Source organism: Orycteropus afer, unplaced genomic scaffold (genome assembly GCF_000298275.1).
Source record: "Orycteropus afer afer isolate SDZICR_OR568_19922 unplaced genomic scaffold, OryAfe1.0 scaffold00196, whole genome shotgun sequence".
NCBI classification, from domain to species: domain Eukaryota; kingdom Metazoa; phylum Chordata; class Mammalia; order Tubulidentata; family Orycteropodidae; genus Orycteropus; species Orycteropus afer.
Window position 1 is genome coordinate 3,651,234 of NW_006921783.1, and position 21,682 is coordinate 3,672,915.

The window sequence follows — 21,682 nt, forward strand, 5'->3', positions numbered from 1 at the left end:
CTAACCAGAAGGCTGGCGGTTCAAACCCACCAGCCACTCCTCAGAAGGAAGGTTGGGCAATCTACGTTCATAGTGATACCTCCTCAGAAACCCAAGGAGGAGACACTATGAGTAGGGTCTGACTCGACCGCACGTAACAACAACATAGTTCTCTTTATACCTCATTAGGTCATTCCATTATAGTTAATAGTTCTTTATATTAACCTTTCTCTGTTCAAATTATTATGTGATTTCTGTGTCATGATTGGATCCTCACTAAATCCTGACTGATACAGATATGTATTGTTTTTTGAAACTTTTGATCATGCATAAATACGTATATATGTATGTACTGAGTCACAATATAAACTGTACTTCTTACGGTGGGTCACACTTAAAATTTTTTTGAAAGATTCTCACTTAGGCAATTTCATCCATTCTCACGGCTTCAATTACCTCTTAAACAAAGGTTATAACTCAAATCCACGTGTCCTGCTCTAGACATGTCTCCAACTCTCTCCTAAAAACTTCCATTTAGATATTTTAAAGGCAGTTCAAACAAAATGTCCAAAATTGGACTTCTGATCTATAACCACCTGTTTACATCTCAGCTAATCCAAGCAGCTTCAGCTGTCACCAAGACTACTAACATAGCCTCTTAAACTAAATGTAACAATTTTTGTTTCCTCTAATCCATTCTTCTTGGAAGGAAGATTGGGCGATCTACTTCCATAGACATATCACCTTGAAAACCCAAGGAGAGGTCGCTAATCCACTCTTAACACTACAACCAAAATCATCTTTTTGAAACACAAAATCTAGTTCTTTCATTCCAAACCTGCAACAGTTTGCAATTGCTCTTAATAAATGACACAACTTTTTACCACAGTAAGGATGCACATTTTCTCATCTTACTCCATGCCTCTGATTTTTTTTTTTTTTATCTCTACCTGCTACATAGTCGTAGCTCCTTATATTTGCCATGGTTCCACCTATCACAGAGCTTTTCACAAATGCTGTTTCTATGCCTAGAACACACTTCCTTCCTTTTGGAAGTCCTAGTAGGAGCTCTGGTAGCATAGTGCCTAAGGCACCTGACTGCTAACCAGAAGGCTGGTGGTTCAACCCCACCAGCCACTCCTTAGAAGGAAGGTTGGGCAATCTACTTCCGTATTGATACTGCTTCAGCAACCCAACAAGGGGTCGCTTTGAGTCAGGGCCGACTCAAAGGCACCTAACAACAACAGTAATTCTTCAGCTATTAGCACAAACTTCATTTTTCTAACCTCTCTCACTAGATAAAATACTCAATTTCAAGTTCTCATTAGCATACATGAAGTATGTAAAAACTGTAGTTGTTCAGTTCTTTTTGTGATTATATGATTAATTCTTTTCCCTTTCACTAGACTATAAGTTCCATGAGGGCAAAGACAATGTGCTTGGTACATACAGCACAGTACATGTTACACTCAATAAATAATTTATTCAGTGAACAAACGATTTGCAAGATTCACATGCAATTCCGTCAGGCAGCCACTAGAAGGCACCTCTGCTACATTTGTACTGAAGTAATTATCATTATCACGTCAAAATGGTGCCAATTGTGTATAAGGAAACTTCTCTTTCTCAGAGGTCTTACCAGAGTACCCAGTACCCCCTGCCACTGACTCACAGCGACTCTAGAGGGTAGAGTAGAATTGTTCCATAGGGTTTTCAAGGCTGTAATCCATACAGAAGCAGAACAGGTGCAGCTGGTGGGTTTAAAGTGTAGAGCTTTTGGTTAGCAACCAAAAACCTTAATCCCTGCCCCTCTAAACCCTTCTCAGTGGTGTCTCAGAAAAGGGGAGGGCAAGGAAACAGAGACACACAGAGGGAAGACACCATGCAAGGATCTATCTACAACCCAACGAATGCCAAGAAACATCAGGGTCTATCAGAAGCTGAAAAAGAAAAGGAAGGAGAGCCAAGAGAGTATAAACCTGCTGATGCTGAATTCAGACTGCTAGTATCCAGAACTGTGACACAATAAATTTCTGATATTTAAAATCACCCAATTTGTGGTATTTTGTTACGGCAGCCCTAGGAACTAAGAAACTAATGCTACAAATGACAGGACTAAATCCCAAATTTATACTGTATTTGAAATGTAAACAACAGTTGTTTTTCCCCAACTTTTCCTTGCTAACAACTGGAGAATCAATTTTATCACCTGACTATACTGTGAATAAATGACCCAGGTAATGTTGAGCAACAGCCTTCCAGTTCACATAAAATATGTAAAATGCCTAGAATACAGCAACCAAACCAAAAACCAAATTCAGTGCAGAGTCGATTCTGACTCATAGCAACCCCATTTGGGTTTCTGAGGCAGTAAATCTTTATGGAAGTAGATTGTCCAGTCTTTCTTCCATGGAGTAGCTGGAGGGTTTACACCACTAACCTTTTGATTAGCAGTCAAATGCCTTAGGCACTATGCCAACAGAGCTTCTCAGAATATAGCAACAGGCCCCTGAATTGTATCCCCGTGCGGTGCAGTTGGTTACTTGATAGAGCTTTTCCAACCAGGCTTTGTGACTCTCACCAGATTACTGGATTGGACCATGCAAATAAGTGTATAGAATTCTAATGTGGGGATTGGTTAGTTCTGTCATTGCTCTAGGTTTAAGATGAGCCTTCCTAGAGACAGAAAGGGGGATCTCACTGCCATCAAGAGAGAAGAGCCAGGAGTGGAGTGGAGCATATCCTTGGACCTGAGATCTCTTCGCTGGACCTCCTTGGCAGAGAGACATGACAAAGATGACTGGCACAGATGACTGGCTGAAGAACCAAGAGCCATGAGACAGAGCAGCGGGCTTGCCTGCCTAAGGAGTGAGAAAGCTGAGTGCCTTTGGGCAAGAGCCTTGTGAGCAGAGTAAGTCCTACCGGCAGAACTAAGAGAGCTTTATATCACTTGCTCAAGCAGGGCAGAGGCCAGGCCCAGAGGCCAAGGGCCAGAGAAGCCAGGGAGACTGTGCTAATCAAACAATTGTATCCTGAGAGCATTCCCAAACCTGAATTATAGCATGTTACTTCCCTGATACATCCCATAATCCTGAGTATTATCTGTGAGCTTTGTGGGGTCACTGCAATGAATTACCGAACCCAGGAGAGCAGTAGTAAGTGCCGTGGGAGGAACGGCTGGTACCAGAGTTAGTAAAAAGGCTAGAAGGTGGTAGCAGTCTGGCCTCATAGGAATAAGCCTTGGGCTGCTGATAGTGATTCTGTCCTCCTCTTGTGAAGTTAGAGGAGGTTAGAGGATGCTGACTCCATGTACTTTTTGCACCCTGCTTCCATTTTTTCAAATACCTTATTTTGTTGTTGTTGAGAATATACACAATAGAACCATTTCAACAATTTCAACAACACAATGCAGTGACACTGATTACATTCTTCGACTTGTGCAACCATTCTCACTCTCCTTTTCTGAGTTGTTTCTCCTCCATTAACATAAACTCACTGCCCCCGAAATTTCTTATCTAATCTTACAAGTTGCTGTTGTCATTTGATCTCATAAAGAAATCTTAAAAAGAGCACAATGTTCAAGGCAGACATTCTTTATCAGTTATGCTAAACTAGTATTTGGTTTTAAGAAGACTTCAGGGGATATTTCGGTTTAAGGTTTAAAGATTATCTCAGGGCAACAGTTTCAGGGATTCACCCAGCCTCCACGACTTCAGAAAATTTGGATTCCAATGCTGACTTTTCCACTTTTGATCAGGATTCTTCTATAAAATCTTTGATCACTGCCCCTTTGGTCTCATATGGTTGGCTGTTCTAAAGAACATGCATCTCCCTGGTGCTACTGTTCACTTTTCAGGTCTACTGTTTGGATGAAAGTTGAGCCACAAGGGTGAGTTCAGTTCCAGGTCCCAAAGATGTCTAAGGGCTATACTCTCAGGGGTTCTACCAGTCTCTATCAGCCTATCTCTATGAGCCTGGTGGGTTTTTATTATTATTATTGAGTTTTGTCCCACATTTTTCTCCCACTCTATCCAGGACCTCCTACTGAGATCCCTTTGAGAATGGTGAGCAGCGATAGCTGGGTACCATGTAGTTCTTCTGGTCTCAGCGTCATAGAAGTTTGGATTCATGTAATCCATTAGTCCTTTGGACTAACTGCATGCATCTTTAATTTTCTTTACTCTTCTTTGCTCTGGACAGAGAGAGATCAATAGTTTCACCTTTGATGGCTATTCATTTGCCTGTTCTTAATCTATTTATACAAGTGAGGTCATACAGTATTTGTCCTTTTGTGATTGACTTATTTCACTCGGCATAATGTCTTCCACCTCCTGCCGTGCTATGAAGACTTCATTTCTCTTACTGGGTGGTAGTTTTCTATTATATGTATATACCATATTTTCTTTATCTATTCATCCATTGATGGGCATGTAGGTTAGTTCTACTTTTTGGTTATTATGCTGCAATGAACATAGGTATAGAAGTATCTGAGTCTCTGCTTTCAAGTCTTTTGGGTATATTCCTAGGAGTGGAACTGCTGGGTTATATGGTAGTTCTATTTTACATTTTTGAGGAACCACCACACTGTTTTCCACAATGGCTATACTATTTATACATTCCCACTAGCAATGAATAAAGGTTCCAATTTCCCCATATCCTCTCCAACATTTGTTATTTTCTGGGGTTTTTGTTGTTGTTGCTGTTTTTCTTTTTTAAAATCTTAGTCATCTTACCATTACTGTCAAGTTGATTCCTATTCATAAGGCAGAAGAGATCTGCCCCATTGGGTTTCCAAGGCCATAATCTTTACAAAAGCACACTGCTACATCTTTCTTCTACAGACTGGCTGGCGGGATCAAACTGCCAATCTTTGAGTAAGCAGCCGCTCAAGAGCTTAAGCTTTGCCACCAGGGTCCTCTTTAACCATCCTCACTCACTGTCACGAAGTCGATTTCGACTCATAGTGACCCCTCCTTAGGTTTCCAAGGCAGTATCACTATGGAAGTAGATTGTCCCATTTTCCTTCTGAGGAATGGCTAGTGGGTTTGAACCACCAGCCTTCCAGTTAGCAGTCAAATGCCTTAGGCACTATGCCACCAGAGCTCCCTTAGCCATCCTGTTGTTGTTATGTGCCGTCGAGTCGGCCCCGACTCATAGAGACCCCTCCTTGGGTTTCCGAGGCAGTATCACTACGGAAGTAGGACTGCCCAACCTTCCTTCTGAGGAGTGGCTGGTGGGTTTGAACCGCCAGCCTCCTGGTTAGCAGTCAAGTGCCTTAGGCACTATGCTACCAGAGCTCCTTTAGCCATCCTAGTGGGAGTGAAATGGTATTTCATTGTGGATTTGACTTGCATCTCTCTGATGGCTAATTACACTGAGTATCTTCTTGTGTATTTGGTCCTGGCTCCATGTTTTATTCCCCTATAATCTAATCCAAGAAGCTCTGGTTGCGTAGTGGATAGGGCATTTGGCTGCTAACCAGAAGGTCAGTGGTTTAAACCCACCAGCTGCTCCATGGAAGGAAGATGGGACAATCTAATTCCATAAAGATTCATAGCTTCAGAAACCCAATGGGGGTTGCTGTGAGTTGGATTCGACTCAATGACAGTGAATTTGGTTATTTTTTTGGTATCATCTAACCAATATAGCATCCCAATGACCTTTTTTTTTTTTTTTAATTAGGATTTGGGTGAAGATTTACAGAGTAAATTCACTTTTCATACAGCAGTTCACATATACTTTGTCTCATGTCATTACCAAAATTTCCCAATGATCTTTTAAAAACATAAACTGGATCTTGTCACTATCCTACTTCAATAATTAACAATAATAACAGTCAGTATTTACAGGCCACTTACCATATGCCAAGTACTATTCTAAGCATTTTACATGTATTAAATCATTCAATACAAGTATGAGGTAAGTACTATTATTACCCCCATTTTACTTATGAGAAAACTATGTCAAAAAACATTAATTTGCCAAGGCTGCAAAGCAGCACTGGGATTGGAGACAAGGCATTTTGGCTCCAGAGTCCATCTCTTAGCCATTATGAAGTATTTTCTCTACTTTTTTTCAATCCCTTTCTAGTATCATTTAAAGTAAAAACCAAATTCCTTACCATGGTCTAGCCTACCAGCCATGTCTTCTTCACTAAACTCCTTACTTTGGGCTGTCTGGTCCTTCATAATCTAGTAAGCATCTGTATCTTAACTCCCATTTTGTATCTGTCTCCCCGCTCACACTGGCTTCGTTCCTGTTCCTCAAAAATACCAAGATCTTTCCAATCTATATTAGGATTCTTTGTTTGCAAACAACAATATCTAGGTTAACTTAGGCTAAAACTTAGGCTAAAAAATGCAACTTAGAAGATAATCAAGTAGTTCACAGAAGCGGAAAGAAGCTGGAGAACCAGGCATGGGAACAGAACAGTCTGAAACAACTAGGCAGGAAAACCCAACTGTACCACTGGGACACTGCCTCAGGAGCCCACTGTCACTAAGATGAAGTCATGAATTCCAACCAGTTGTTTGTTACAAAGTTGGAAGACAGAATGTATACTGAACAACTCCATTCACCCTTCCCCCAAAAAAAGCAAAAAAAAAAAAAGTTTTTTGCACATGGTATAGCTACCTGCTATTTTCTCTAGCCCCTTCTCTTCCTTCAGCTATCACTCAAATATCACCTCCTTATAGAAGATTCCCTAACCATTCTCTCTGAAGTAGCCCTTCACTACCACTCAAACCAATTACTCACATATCACTTTGCTCAATTCCTTTATGACACTTTTCAGAATGATTTTCTCATTTGTTTACTTGTTTATTATCTGCCCTCCTTCACACAGAAAAGATAATAGGCTCCACAAAGACTGAGTCTATGTTCATTTGATCATCAAAGATGAACAAACAATAGTAGATCATAGGTACATTTCCTAGCCTGTAATTGTTTCATTTACAAGTTTACTTCTTACTGCCTGTCTTCCCAACTACAAAGTCTTGCTCTATGAAGACAGAGAGTGTATCTGTATTATATCTCCATAGCCAAACATAATACTTGGCACCAAGTCAGTACTCAAATGTCTATTGAAGGACAGAAGGAATAAAATGGCATTTCTAAAAGAAATTCTCTTTAGAAAAACGATCCTAATCTAGCACAGCAAAGGTAAGATATTTCTATAGTTAAATTCTCTAGTCTTCCTTCTAAAACATGATCAGGAAATAACTTTTTTACTTTGTCATGTCTTTGCAAGCTAAAGAAAAAAGAAGCTTTGAAAGCTTTTAGAGGAGAAATATGGTGATCTGAAATAGGGAAACACATTTAAAAATAATGTTAAGGGTAACATCAAGCCCAGACATACACATACTTCCTTAAAAAAAAAAAAAAAGAAAGAAAGCAAGCACTATAACCGAGTCAGATCTGACTCACAGCATCCCCTCCTTGGGTTTCCAAGGCAGTATCACGGAAGCAGATTGCTCAACCTTCCCTCTGAGGAATGGCTGGTGGGTTTGAACTGCCAGCCTTCTGCTTAGCAGTCAAATGACCAGAGATCCTCATATTTCCTTAAGTATAGATAAAAAACCAAAAACCAAACTCATTGCCATCGAGTCAATTCTGATTCATAGGAACCCCCTTTGGGTTTCCAAGGTGGTAAATCTTTATGGAAGGAGATTGTCCAGTCTTCCTTCCACAAAATGGCTGCTGGGACTGAACCACCAACCTTCTGGTTAGCAGTCAAATGCCTTAGGCACTATGCCACCAGATAGGAGTTAGCAAAATACTGAACATGATTTATGATCGAAGAGCAACTGACACTGACATCCATATGTTAAACTTCCCTCCATTAAAGTTTTAGTACATTTACTATAAACCAAAAAACCAACTCACTGCCCTCAAGTCAAGTCAATTCGACTCACCAGCACTCCTATACTTACTATAGCATAATCTTATCTCTGGGAGCTCTGGTGACATAGTGTCTAAGGCATTTGACTGCTAACCAGAAGGCTGGCAGTTCAAACCCACCAGGCACTCCTCAGAAGGAAGATCTACTTCCATAGTGATACTGTCTCAGAAACCCAATGAGGGGTCACTATGAGTCGAATCTGACTCGAGGACAGTGAGGTTTTTTTCTTCCTTAAATCTTATCTCTACCATCATATGCCATGTAAGGATTTAGTTCTCAGTCGGGTCTCTCACTTTACTATATAAAAAAAGAAAAAATCCACTGAGTTGAACCAAACATGAAATCCTTCTTACCAAGTGCTCTTGCTACTGCCAGAAAGGGGATCTGGTCAATAACTGTGCTCCTTCTCACAGGTCCATTGTGAGTGAGTCGAGGCCGTTTCCAAACTACACGATTCACTCCAGACTTGTTCATCACACTAAAAAATAAATAAAAGAGTTCATATAAACACTCTAAATAAATAACATATAACAACTAAGCTAGCTCGATGCATTAAATGACTAATAACTAGAATATATTTTGACAAGATAATGACTTATGTAACAACAACGACTTATCTGCTTCAGATACAAAGATGTATAATGCAAAATTCCTGTTCCTGGGGAAAGACAAAATAGAGTTTATTAGATGGGGAAAATGTGAAGATTATTGTAGTAGGCTAGACAGAACAAACGGAAATAATGAGGGAGGGGAAAGAGTGGACATCATATCATAGAAGAAAGCAAGAGGATGTAACTTAATTTAACTTAATAAGTTAAAAAAAAAAAAAGAACTAGAAAGAGGAAGAATAGCTTATGCAGAGAGAGATTAAATAATCATGAAAAGCTTATGCAGTTTTGAGTGTTTTTGTTGAGGAAGTGCACAGAAGCACTTTAGTTTTAATGTTTTCGATTTAAGGAATTAATAGGAAATACCACAATAAAAATAACTATGCATTTAGGTATTTCTATTACTAAAAATTTCCAACTAAACTTTTGGGAAACAGACCATCTATACAGACTGAGAGTAAGAATACTATTAAAGCCCCTAAAAAAGTATGCATCTTTTACCATATATCTGGATTAAGAAGGTCTGAACATAGTAGAATTTAACACTTGAGGTTTTGAAAGGAATAGAATTAAAAAAAAAAGAAGAAGAATAGCTGATAAAAGGAAGAACATACGGAAGCATCAAGCACAAGCCAAGGAAAGATCATTGGGAGAAAAAAAAAAAAAGAAAGAAATTAGCAGCAGAGAATGAAGCCAAGGAAAAGTTCACTGAATATGATAATCAGATTATATTGGCTGCCTTCACAACTAGTTCTAGTAGAGACAAAAACAAAAGCAGATGACCTCAGGCTGGATGACCTCAGGTTAGAGAACAATGCCTAATGAAGAAATAAAAATAGTAAATACAGAACCTACCTAAAAATTTGGCAGACAGTCAAGGGGCAACAGAAAAAAAATAAGTAATTAGTACCCAGAGGTTATCAGTACACTTGGAAATATGGTTAATTCTCTAGGCAAAACAAGTAAAATCACAAAACAGAGGTCTTTCAACCTATGCCTGTTGTTTGTTACCATGAAGCCAATGCCAACTCAAGGCAACCCCATGTGTCAGAAGAGAACTGACAGATATTCAAGGCTGTGACCTTTTAGAAACAAACTGCCAGACCCGTCTTCTGATATATCTCTGAAATGGGTTCAAAGGCCAACCTTTCACTTACTACCTGAGTACAAAACTGTTTGAGCTACCCAGGGACTCCTAACCTATGCCTGGCATGAATGAAATGGTACTAACATGAAAGAAAACTGACCCTTAAATCAATTTAATCCTTATCTGACTAAATTAAAAAAAAAAAAAAAAAAAAAGCCACCAGAGGGAGAATGTTTCTCTGGAAGAATGGTAAAGTTGGGAAAAAAAATGGCAAAGAGCATTTCCAAGAAACAGTATTATCCTTCTAAATACTGAGTCCACCGAACAAGTATACACATATGTGGAAGTTGATTCCCAAGTCTCTCAAAGACAGATGACATTTAAGACCATTTAATTATACCCCGCAACTCAGGTTCTATGTGCACCCAGAAACCCGCTGATTATAATCTGAATTTTCATGTAGCCTACAGGATGAAGTTAATAACGCAGAATAGCTAACAGTGATACGTCACTTCTTGTCACTTATTTTTCTTACTACTAATGAGCAATATGACATCCTGATTTATACGTAAGTCTCTTGTTAGTTTACTATGTTGAGTCTGAGTAGCAAAACTTGATGAACTGAAAATGTACCTTCACTGAAACTAAACTGACTTCAAGATGTGGAAAGCTTAAGACAGGACAGACAACTGTGACTACCTCCAAAGGAATGAAAATGCCTTATACCTATGCAGTAAATAGCCAGTTAACCTCTAGCTCATCTATGGCTTCTCTCTACTTTAAATTCAAATGAATGAAGATGGTAGAGAAAGAAGAGATAAATGAAATAAAGGGACACAAAATAAAGGAATAAACCTTATAAATAAGAGATCATCAATTTTCCTCCGAGCCAAGAAAAATTTGAATATAGTAGAAGGGGAACAGCCTCAATCTTCGTTCTAAAGTAGAAGAAGACAAGTTCACCTGACTAGGGCAATCGAGATTTGCCAAATAAAACTTTCTGAAGTGACAGAAATGTTCAGTGTGTTATCCAACATGGTAAGCATTAGAAACGTCAAGTCATTTAAGACTGCAAGTGTGGTTACTGTGAATGAGAAATTAAAATTTTATATTTCATTTTAATTAATTTATATTTATTTAATCACCCACATGTGATTAATGGCTACAGTAGCACTAATCATAGGATTAAAGCAACTACAAAACGATTAAAAAAAAAACCACTGATGTTAATGTAGAATAGAAATTAAAGAGAGTCACTCATTTTACCATCCCTTTTAAAAACTGGTTTAATGACTGCCACTCACGAGAATCTATGACACACACAGGGAGAGGGATGCAGGGTAGGAAGGGGAGGAGACTGGGTTAGGGTTGGACATGGCGAATGGAGAATGAAACTAAATGTATATGTGATGTTGAATGTAAAACAAGCTCTTAAAATAAAAACAAAAGAATCTATGACACACAAGAGCTGCAATGAGAAGGATGCCAACAATATTCTGCCTTTATACCATCTTAAACCCTACTGTTCTTTCCTAAAACTTCTCACCAACAAAATAAGGCTTAATAATTAAAGGAACTACCCAAACTTCTTCCAATATAACTATACTGAAATTCTCTTGAAAATACTAAAGATATTATGATCTCTTGGTCTCTGAAGAACAAAAGACATGTAATAGTACTTAATTAAAATATAAAGTTTTAAATCCAGTATCGAAAACCCAAAACGATCTTTATTATAGTAGATGCTGCTTTCATTGTACTACCTGCTGTTGTCCTGTATGACTAAAAGGCATACAAAAAGGAATAATCTGTTATGCAGAGATCTAAGAAGCAAAGAAGGCTGGAAAAACAGAATTCTGGCCAGTTGCCCAGGGTGAGACAGAGGAAAAGGAGGAAGCAACTTAAAATAAAACAGTTCAATATGTACAAAACACACCTGGTTCCCAAATGGGAAGGAGTACCTGTCCAAATGTCCAGATGGCTTTTTAAGTGATAAGGCAAAGAACAAAACTCTAAATAAAGCGGGGGGATTAAAATTTAATAAATTTTCATCAAAGAAAACATAATTCTAGATTATAAGTACAAAAATAGGTAAGAACTACCATGACGAAAATATATGCATAAAAGAAAATTAATGGCAAAAGATCAGATCTATTAATAATAAAACATAAAGCCTCAATTACAAGAATATATATGGTACTGGGGAAAAAAATAGAAAACCCAGAAAAAGACTTATATATGTGGGAATTTATAAAGCCCACATTGCAAGACTACCAGCAGTGCTCTCACTGTGAGCATGAAGACTGACCTTCACACTCATAGGAGCAAACAGACCATAGCCTGAAACCAAGTTCAATTAGCTTTGGAGATGGATACAAGACAGGAAATATAGGATGGCAGCTTTAGGCACGCTGTCTTCAGCACATATGCTTACAGAAATCCAGGAGTTATCTTCTAGTCCCCCAGCTATAAGTAAACAAGCTCACATGGTGAGATACAGAACAATCTCGCTTAGGAAAGTTTCATGTGCCAAAGGAATCAGTATCTTTTTGAAAACAGTCAATGATTATAGCTTCTTGGTCTCTGCACCCAGTCAAACTGCATGCACGTAAGGCAGCTGAGGCCTGTCCCTCCCAAAAGAAAGTTATATTCCATTCAAAATCATCTCTATCAGAGGCAGTTCCAGTCAAGGGTCATTCTTACAATAAGAAATATTGCTTTATTACAGAGTTGACACTCCATATTTATCTTAACCACAGAAACAGTGCTAGGAGAAGGTAAACTCAAGATCATCTTCTCATAAAAAAGGGTTTCAAAACTGGTAAAAACCTTTCTAATCATTAAGGGACAGATGTATAATTGTTCACATGGCCACTGATGGTCATCCAGAAAGAAATATTAAGTTGTATCCCCACTATAGGCCTTAGATTTTAAAATTTCTACTGCTGGTAGAGGTGTTAATTGACACAACCTCTATGGTAACAAATAGTCATCAATTTCCAAAACACTTTTCTTTGATCCAGCAACTGCTTCTCCTTCATTATATAGCACTGTTTGAAATAACAAAGGATTAGAATTAAGTATCTTTCAATGTGACACGAGTTAAATAATGATGGTACCTCTATATATTTGATTGTATATCAATGTCTCCCTACCTAAGGATACTCAGGTAACATTGGTATCCTGTGTATGGAGGGAAACCAGGTAGCCTGTGGGATAGTGGTGGTTGAGAGATACATATTTAAAAAATTTCATCATCAAGAATATTGTTAAATGGTCCTATAAGTTTATGTGATGATCAGAATTCCCAGGTGTATAGTAGAGCTGACAAGGGGCAATGTTGTGGTCACTGCTTGGTCACAGCCAGCTACCCAGAGGGACCGAGTAGTTGAACCTGTGGGCTTGGGACCATAGTCACAGGGGACATCAAGCTCAATTGGCATAACATACTATACAAAACACCGTTCTACCTCTTACTCTGGTGAGTAGCGACTGGGATCTTAAAAGCTAGCAAGCTGCATCTAGATGCAATGATGGGTCTCTCTTCGTCTAGAGCAAAGAAGAATGAAGAAAACCAAAATTCATGGAAACAATTAGTCCTAATGACTGGTATACCATCTGATCTACAGCCTATACAACTATGAGACCAGAAGAACTAGATGGTGCCCAGCTACCCCTGTCATCCACGTGGAAGGAGATCTATCGAGGAGATCCTTGATAGAGAGGGAGAACAATGTGGAACAAAACTCAAAATCATTTGGAGAAAAAAAAAGGGGGGGGGGACCAGGTTTGCTGGTCCAATAGAGCCTGGTGGAACCACTGAGACTATGGCCCCTAGCTGCCCTTCAGGTCTGGAATTGAACCTACACCTGTGGTTTCCAGCCAAACAAAAGACAGGCATATGAGTTGAACATTTACCTTAGGTAGATACACTCCTTGGAGAGAACAATCATGGGAGAAAGAAGGGCTGTTTATGCACAGGGAGACAGCTCAGGGGGCAGGAGTGCATGGAGGGATGGATACTGGGAAGAGGTAACTATGGGGAGGAAGTGGGAGGGGAGCTGTTGCATTGTGGTAAACTGTGGTCAATGTCATGAGACAAAGTGTATGTGAACTGCTGTATGGAAAGTGAATTTGCTCTGTAAATCTTCACCCAAATCACAATTAAAAAAAAAAGAAAAAAAAAAAACCTTGTTAATATTTGGTGTATTTCTATCCTTGTCTTATTTTTCCACATATAGAGATACTAAAACTCACTGCCATCGAGTTGTTTCCAACTTATAGCAACTAATTGGCACCAAGGGTTTCCAAGGCTATAATCTTTATAGGAGGATACTGTCACATCTTTCTCCCACAGAGCAACTGGTGGGTTCAAACCACTGATCTTTTGGTTATAGTGGGGTATTTAACTGCTACACTCTTTGCATAGTGAGATAGCACTACAAATGTAATTGTATTTCCTGATTTTCTGTCACCAAAGCATTTTTCTGTATCATTAAAAATTCCCCAAAGTATATGGGAGTTAGTTCATTATACTCTTCCATCTATCTGTATTTGAAAACTTGAAACACCATGATTTAAAAATATTTTTTTAATCCATAAACATATTTAGTGTTATGAATATGTATTGCTAATATACTTAATCATTCTCCAGTTGTTGGGCCTTCAAGTTATTTCCAGCCTCTCAAGTGATCAAATAATGCTACAATCAGATATTTTTGTTCACCCTTTGTACTTCTTCTATATTCCTGAAATTACTGAGTCTTTAAACATTTTAGGCTATTGGTATATATTATATTCTGTATACCAAACCAAACCAAACTCACTGCCATTGAGTCGATTCTGACTCATAGCAACCCCTACTGGGTTTCTGAGGCTACAAATCTTTATAGAAGTAGATTGCCCCATCTTCCTTCTGCAAATCAGCTGGTAGGTTTAAACTGCTGACCTTCTAGTTAGCAGCCAAATGCCTTATCCACTATGCCATCAGAGCTCCTTTATACTTTACATAGGTCATACCAATTTATAATCATACCAACAGCATGTGATAGTTATAATCATATTAACAGTATGTCAAGGTACCCACTCAACAAAAGACTAAGGAATATCTCTTTGGTCTTTTAATCTTTGCTAATGCAATAGTAAAAAATAGAGTTCATTTCAATAATAGTGAACATTTTTTCAAACGTTCACTACTCTTTTCACATGTTTTTTGTACAAAGTTCCTTATCCTATTTTAATGGCAGAATTTTAGTGGTTTGTTTGTTTTTTTTTTTTCCTCCCTTGATTTGTTGCACTCCTTATAGTTTCAGGAAATTAATTCTTTTTTCTCAGTTTGTAGTTTCTTTGAAAAAGACTAATATTTATCAAATAAAGGCAAGAAAGAAGACATAAGCCCCATGGCTCAATTTTCACCCAAACAATAACAGGTCTATAAGGTGAAAAGTAACACTACCGGAGGAATGCACTTCTTAGAACAATCAACTATTCGAGATCAAAAGGGCACCATTTGTCCAAGGATAAAAGTTCAAAAGGCAGGAAGGGTTAGGAAAGTAGTAGTAGGAGAAACGAGAAACAAAGGGAAGGAGGAGGATGAGTGATGTTATATTGAGGGTACTGAAATCAATGGTATTAAACAAAATGTGTATGAATTGTTGGTGGAAGACTGATTTGCTCTGCAAACTTTCACCCAAATCACAATAGAAACTTAAAAAAAAGAAATAGAAGATACAAGTAATAGTATCATGGTAAGGCTTTAGTTAGAACAATTATTCAGAAAATACTGGACTCATTTAACTTGCCTCAAACCTTCAATTTTAAAAGATCAGCATTAATTTTTAACTTTTCTCATGTTTTTCATTCCCTTGATTTCTAGCATAATCTTAGGTTTTAATGCAGATGATAAAAATATTATGTTGAAATCAATTTCAGGTTCTAGTTTGCAAACGACATACATTGAGATACACGCTTCTTCTCACTTATCGACATGATTAGGTTCCAAAGACTAGATTGTTCTGCAAAAATCAGTGTTAAATGAAAATGGAGAATGACTACATTGACAAAGTACATGATTACCAAACCAGTGCCAAACCACTGAGAATCATGGTCTGCCAAGGTGACATATAACCTTAACCATTGCAGACAGCATTACTCTCGCCTTGTGCCTTGGCATTCATTACTGCCAGTCATACATCATTAATGTGCAAGAAAGTCAGATAACAGATTTTTTACTATTGTCATAAATGTGAAACATCTGAAAACAAGATAGTCGATAAACAAGGAGAGAGTGTACTAAGTTGAAATAAAGAAAAGGAAACAACAGGAAAGGTTTACAGTAAATTTGACTTAGAAATCAAAGGAAAAAGCTTAAAGTTAATTTTGATTTAACTCTTTCCTCAAAGCCAGGTTGAACTCTTGTATTCTAGAACTACAAGTGCTATTCAGCCCAGATTCTAAAGATCATGCTGATCAATATTTGTATAGTTCCAATAAGTCCTTATATGTACTGTTACTTGAGGCTCACTAAAATGTTACTTCGCTGTGGAGCCATTATCAGAAATACAACAGTCAATTAAAAATAATGAGATAAATATGAATGTACCCATAATACTGAGAAAAGTAACTGCATTAAAAGGGTATAGAATAGGTTACTCTTGTTTGAAAAACAAAAATGGACTAAATAGAACCAGTTGAGGAAAGATAAAACAGCACAACGATTACCTCCCACCAAGTCCTTCGATTCGTTCTCTTTCCTTGGGAAGTTCTGGCTTATGGTCCTGTGTCACCTCCACAGCTCTGACAAAATCATCCTTTGGGTCATCCTGAACACCAAGCACCACCCCTGAGTCACCCACGTGAGCTACATACATCTTCATGCCCCGTATGATGACCACACTGGCAGTTGTCCCTGAAGTGCTGGGAAGACCTGTCATAGTCCTGGGCCATTCTGCTGTAATAAGAAATAAAATACTTTATTTTTCCAGGTACAAACACGAATACTGTGTCAGAAAACAAATGGTAATATATGCCAAATTAGTATGCTAAAATTTAAACATAGGAAAAAAATTTTAAAAACTATTTTGAAAGCTATTCAAAAAGGGTTTGTGTTAATCCATTTATCAATATATTAATATTTAATTTCATAAATAATATAATTATAATTATCTAATCAATCCTAAAATGAAAATAGTCTAGGCGAGATTTATACATAACTCTTAGTTCTGCATTTAGTGGGAAGGATGTATTAACAGCTTTGATACCATACAGCCAGAAAAAGCTACTTTATTTTTGAAGTAACTATTCTGAATATTTATCACCTAACAAAGGACTAACCTCTGTGCTAAGCATAACATCAATTATCTTAAATAATACTGTAGCAAGCCTACGCAAAAGATTAGTCCCTTTATTTTCATTTTACAGATAAGGAAATCAGTATTTTGAATGGTTAAGAAACTTGCCCAAAACAACTCAAATATTAAGTAGCAAAGCCCTCGTGTTTTTAAATTCAAAACCTTTATTGCCTAATTAAATTCACTGTAATTCAACAATTCTGAAATGTTCTCTAATACTAAAAAACTGTAACTTATAGTTCAAGATTATAGACTGAGGCCAAGCACTGACATATTTAGTCTTCCCATGAAAATCCCACTGAAAAGACAGAATATAAATATTAGAAAAAGTTCACAGCAGTCATGAAATACTTGAAAATTCCTGGAAGTGGGAATATGTTAAAGGAAAAATAAGAATTTGAACATGTAATTCAACATAAGTAAAAGCAGCAGCCAACAGAGAAGGCAATAGATTGGTTTTCCTTGTTAAGAGTACCAGAAAAACCTAAGCCCAGAGGCAATGGCAAAAGCTGAGGGCAGTAATAGATGGAATAAGGTTGGCAGATTAATTTAAAAACTTCAGGAATGAGGTCAGTGCCTAAGCTCTCTGCATATTAAGGTGAGACATTTTAGTCCATAAACTGCAACTAACTGTAATACCTCTCTTCAAAGGAAAGTAGTAGATCTGTTGATAGGGATAGCAGTGTCTCAACAGGGGAGGGTGGAAGGTCTAGACTTAAAAATATTGGGCAGAGTGCCAGGCAACTTCATATTCATAAGGAATGACAAACACTGTAGAAGCGTTCTCTATTATATCCAGTCTAAGTAATTCTTACCGTTTTTCAATGTTATATACTCTGAAAAGACATCTCCCAAAGCCTTCAGAAAAGTATACCTTTCTGTCTTGACCCACAAATAGAACCCATCCACAGAGTACCCTGTCTCTCACAGCAGAGACCTGTTTGGGGTATATGAAATAATAATCTTACATATACTTAGGGAAAATCAAAACAGCTACCAATATTGATCAAGCTAGAAATTCACTTATATATCTCTCCAAGAATCATCATTTAATATAAGGATAAATGTAAAGGCACTGCAACAGAACCTTGAATATATACTAAGGGCTCAATTAATGTTAGTTAATTCTTGCTGCTGTTCTGCCATTATTTAAGAAAAGCAAACAGTTTGAGAAGCATCAAGAGAAACATGCAAAGGGAAAATGACCCCAAAAACATTTTGGGGAAATATCAAAAGAATCTATAGATAAATTGTTGGCATTGATAACAAATTTCAGCAGTGTTGCTACATACAAACATTGTTTACATTAAAAAAATAAACTATTTCTATACACCAGTAACAAAAACATGTAACTTTTTTTTAAAAAAGATACCATTCTCAAGAGCAATAAAAGGTATATACCTGGGAACAACAGTAACAAATCTCTAATAAGACTTTTACGGAAAAATTATAAAACTTTATTAAGACAATAAAGACAAATGTAGACTGACAGAACAGAATAATGAGCACAGAAACAGATCCATGCGTAGTTAGACATTTGATATATATGAACACTGGACAAAGGACAAAGCTTCAATAAATGGCACTGGAATAAAATAGGGGGGGAGAAAAAAAAAGCCTGAGTCCCTGATACTAAACACAAAAATCAATTTGAGATAAAGAAAGATCCACTGTAAGAAGCAAAGTGAGCACAATTAAAAAACAATAAAGTAAGGTACATACATGACTTCAGAAAAGGGAATGATTTCTTAAAGACCCAAAATGTACTAGCCATATGAAGAAAATGACTGTGAAGTTGTACCACCATCAAAACAAAAAATTTCTTTTCATCAAAAGATACCATTACTAGATGGAACAAAACTCAAAATCATAAAGACCAGGCTTACTGGTCTGATAAAACCTGGTGTGACCCCCAAAACTATGGCCCCTAGTTACCCTTCAGTTCTGGAACTGAACTCACTCCCCTGGCTTCCAGCCTAACAACAGACAGGCATATAGGGTGAACATTTACATCAGGTAGATACACTCCTTAGAATGATCAATCATGGCAGAAAAGAAGGACAGTATTTGCAAAGGGGCAGGAATGCACAGGAAAGGATACAGGAAAGAGGTAACTATAGGGAGGAAATTGGAACAGAGCTGTTACACTTTGGGGAATTGCAGTTAACGTTATGTGTATGAACTGCTGTATGGAAAACAAATTTGCTCTGTAAACTTTCACCCAAATCACAATAAAAAAATTTTTAAAAAATACTATTACTAGAGTGAAAAGACAACTCACAGAATCAAAGAAGATATAACTGTAATATATAAAATATACATACCAAAGGACTAGTATCCAGAATATACAAAATACTCATACAAAACAAATTAGTAAGACAGAAAAATGTTATGGAGAAAAACAGACGAAAGGTTTGAGCAGGACTTTCACAAAAGAGAATCTAAACTGCCACAAACCATGCAAAAAGTATTTGACTTCTTTAATCATCAGAGAAATACTAATCAAAAATCACAATGAGATACCACTACATAATTACCAGATTCCATAAATTAAAATCTAACAACAGCAAGTGTGGTTAAAGATTTAGACCAACATACACTATCATAAACTACTGCTTAGAGTGCCAATTGGTTTAACCACTTCAGAAAACATTTAAGCATGATCTATTAAATGGAGCTCTGGTAGCATAGTGCCTAAGGCATGTGATGTGACTGCTAACCAGAAAGCTGGCTGTTCAAACCCACCAGCCACTACTCAGAAGGAAGACTGAGCAATCTACTTCCATAGAGATATCACCTCGGAAACCCAAGGAGGGGTCATTATGAGTCGGATTCAACTTGATGGTAGTGAGTTTGTTTTTTTGTTTTGTTTTGTTTTGTTATTAAAGGTGAAGACACATATATCCTACACCTTTTCACTACCTGTAGGAATGTATATGCCATACCCTGTACAGAATATTCATAGCAGCACTGTTCATGATGGCTAAAAACTGGCAATAGCCATAATGTCCTTTAACAAGAGAACAGATTACACTACATATAATGTGTAAGAGTCTCATAAGTATGAGATAAAATATATACAGCATGATTTTCTTCAAAAAACTGTCATGTTTACAGATAAGGAGCCCTGGTGGCACAGTGGTTAAACCGCTCAGCTAACAGAAAGGTTGGCAATTTGAACCCACCAGCCACTTGTGGAAGAAAAATGGGGCTCTCTGCTTCTGTGAAGATTTACAGCCTTGGAAACCTTATGGGGAATTGTATACTGTCCCATAGGGTCACCATGAGTTGGAAAAGACTTGACAGCAATTTACAGATATGGGGTGGTAAACTGTTTAGAAGAATATGGAAATTACTACAGAATTATCATTACAAAAGACAAGATGGTAGTTACCCCTTGGAGTAGAAATATACTATCAGAGAGACATATAGGGGGCCCTGGGGGTACAAGCAATGTTCTTTCTTAACGTGGATGATGTTCACTTTATAATTATTCATAAAGCATATACTTATGTTTAATGATCTTTACCATATTTTTACTATATTTCACAATTTTTTAAAAGATTTAAAAAAAAAAAAAGGAGGGCATGAATTTTGCTGCCCTTTGATTGCAGAAGAGACACTGCTCCCTAGGCCAGCGAGTTCTGCAGCATGGTTATAGAGGTCATTCTTAGAAACTCAGCCTAGAGTATATAGTACGCTTCTTCTGTTCTTTCAATTATTTGGGGGTTAACCATAGCTCTTCATAAAACGCTTTTCTACTTAAGCAAGTTGGAACAGATTGTTTTCTGCAGCTAAGAAATCTATAATCTATTTATCTTATTATCTTAAATCTATTATCTTATTTACAATAAATGAAAATAAGGTGAACTCCAAGAAAGAAGGGCTCTTAAGCACATTCCAAAAACAAAACTTATCTTCAGTATACAAGTAATTCAACTATTTACAAAAGTATCGAAAAACAAAATTATTAAAAAAAAAAAAAAAAAAGGAACCTGGAAATAGAAGTATATTCAAAGACATGTTATTAATACTGTTTGAATCACAGGTTTGGTCAAAAGTATTAAAATGTACAGAGAGATAATTGGCAATGATATACAAATACCAAATAATCCATGCTTTCCCTAATTCATTTGAAATGTCACTTTTATCATATACTACATTTTACCTCAGATCTATTTCTGGACTTATCTTACTAATCTATATATAGTGCTCTTTAATAATTACGAGTTTTTGTATTCCTTAATTATTATTCTTTTAACAGAATTCTCTTAAGTATTTCTGCACATTTTTCATATTCCAAATGAAAATATCCTGATTTTATACAATAATGAATCAACATCTTTAAATATTCAATGTTTTCCTCAATTCCCTTCTACTTTTCATTTTAATCTATTTTATTTAAGTGATGAATGAAAATAAAACTATGAGCATATTAAAAGGCAGTATCAGTATATTTATCACTCTGACTTAGGGAAAGTATTTTTAATTAAGACAATATGCAAACACAACAAAGGCAAAGATTAATAAACTTTACAACCTAAAAATATAAAATGTCTGAATGAAAAATATAAATAAGTATGGAACGTATATGATTTCACTATGATAAATTTTAAACCTGGGGTACTTATGTATTTATTATGTACTATTTACTATACATTAATGTTTACTTCTCAGGTACCATCATTATTTCTATTATACAGATGAGTATACTCTGGCATAAAAGGTTTACTCAGCTTTACACATATATTGAGTAGAA

The 21,682-nt window shown here is 36.9% G+C and overlaps 1 protein-coding gene across 1 annotated transcript in view; it reads right to left on the reverse strand.

Annotated features, from left to right (window-relative positions):
* Positions 1 to 21,682, reverse strand: part of PPM1D (protein phosphatase, Mg2+/Mn2+ dependent 1D) — a 63,089-nt gene that overhangs the window by 33,343 nt on the left and 8,064 nt on the right. The window contains exons 2-3 of the mRNA XM_007947879.2: positions 16,295 to 16,523; positions 8,233 to 8,357 (exon numbers count right to left, since the gene is read on the reverse strand). Coding sequence (XP_007946070.1) covers positions 8,233 to 8,357; positions 16,295 to 16,523 — 354 coding nt within the window. The remainder of the gene's footprint in view (positions 1 to 8,232; positions 8,358 to 16,294; positions 16,524 to 21,682) is intronic.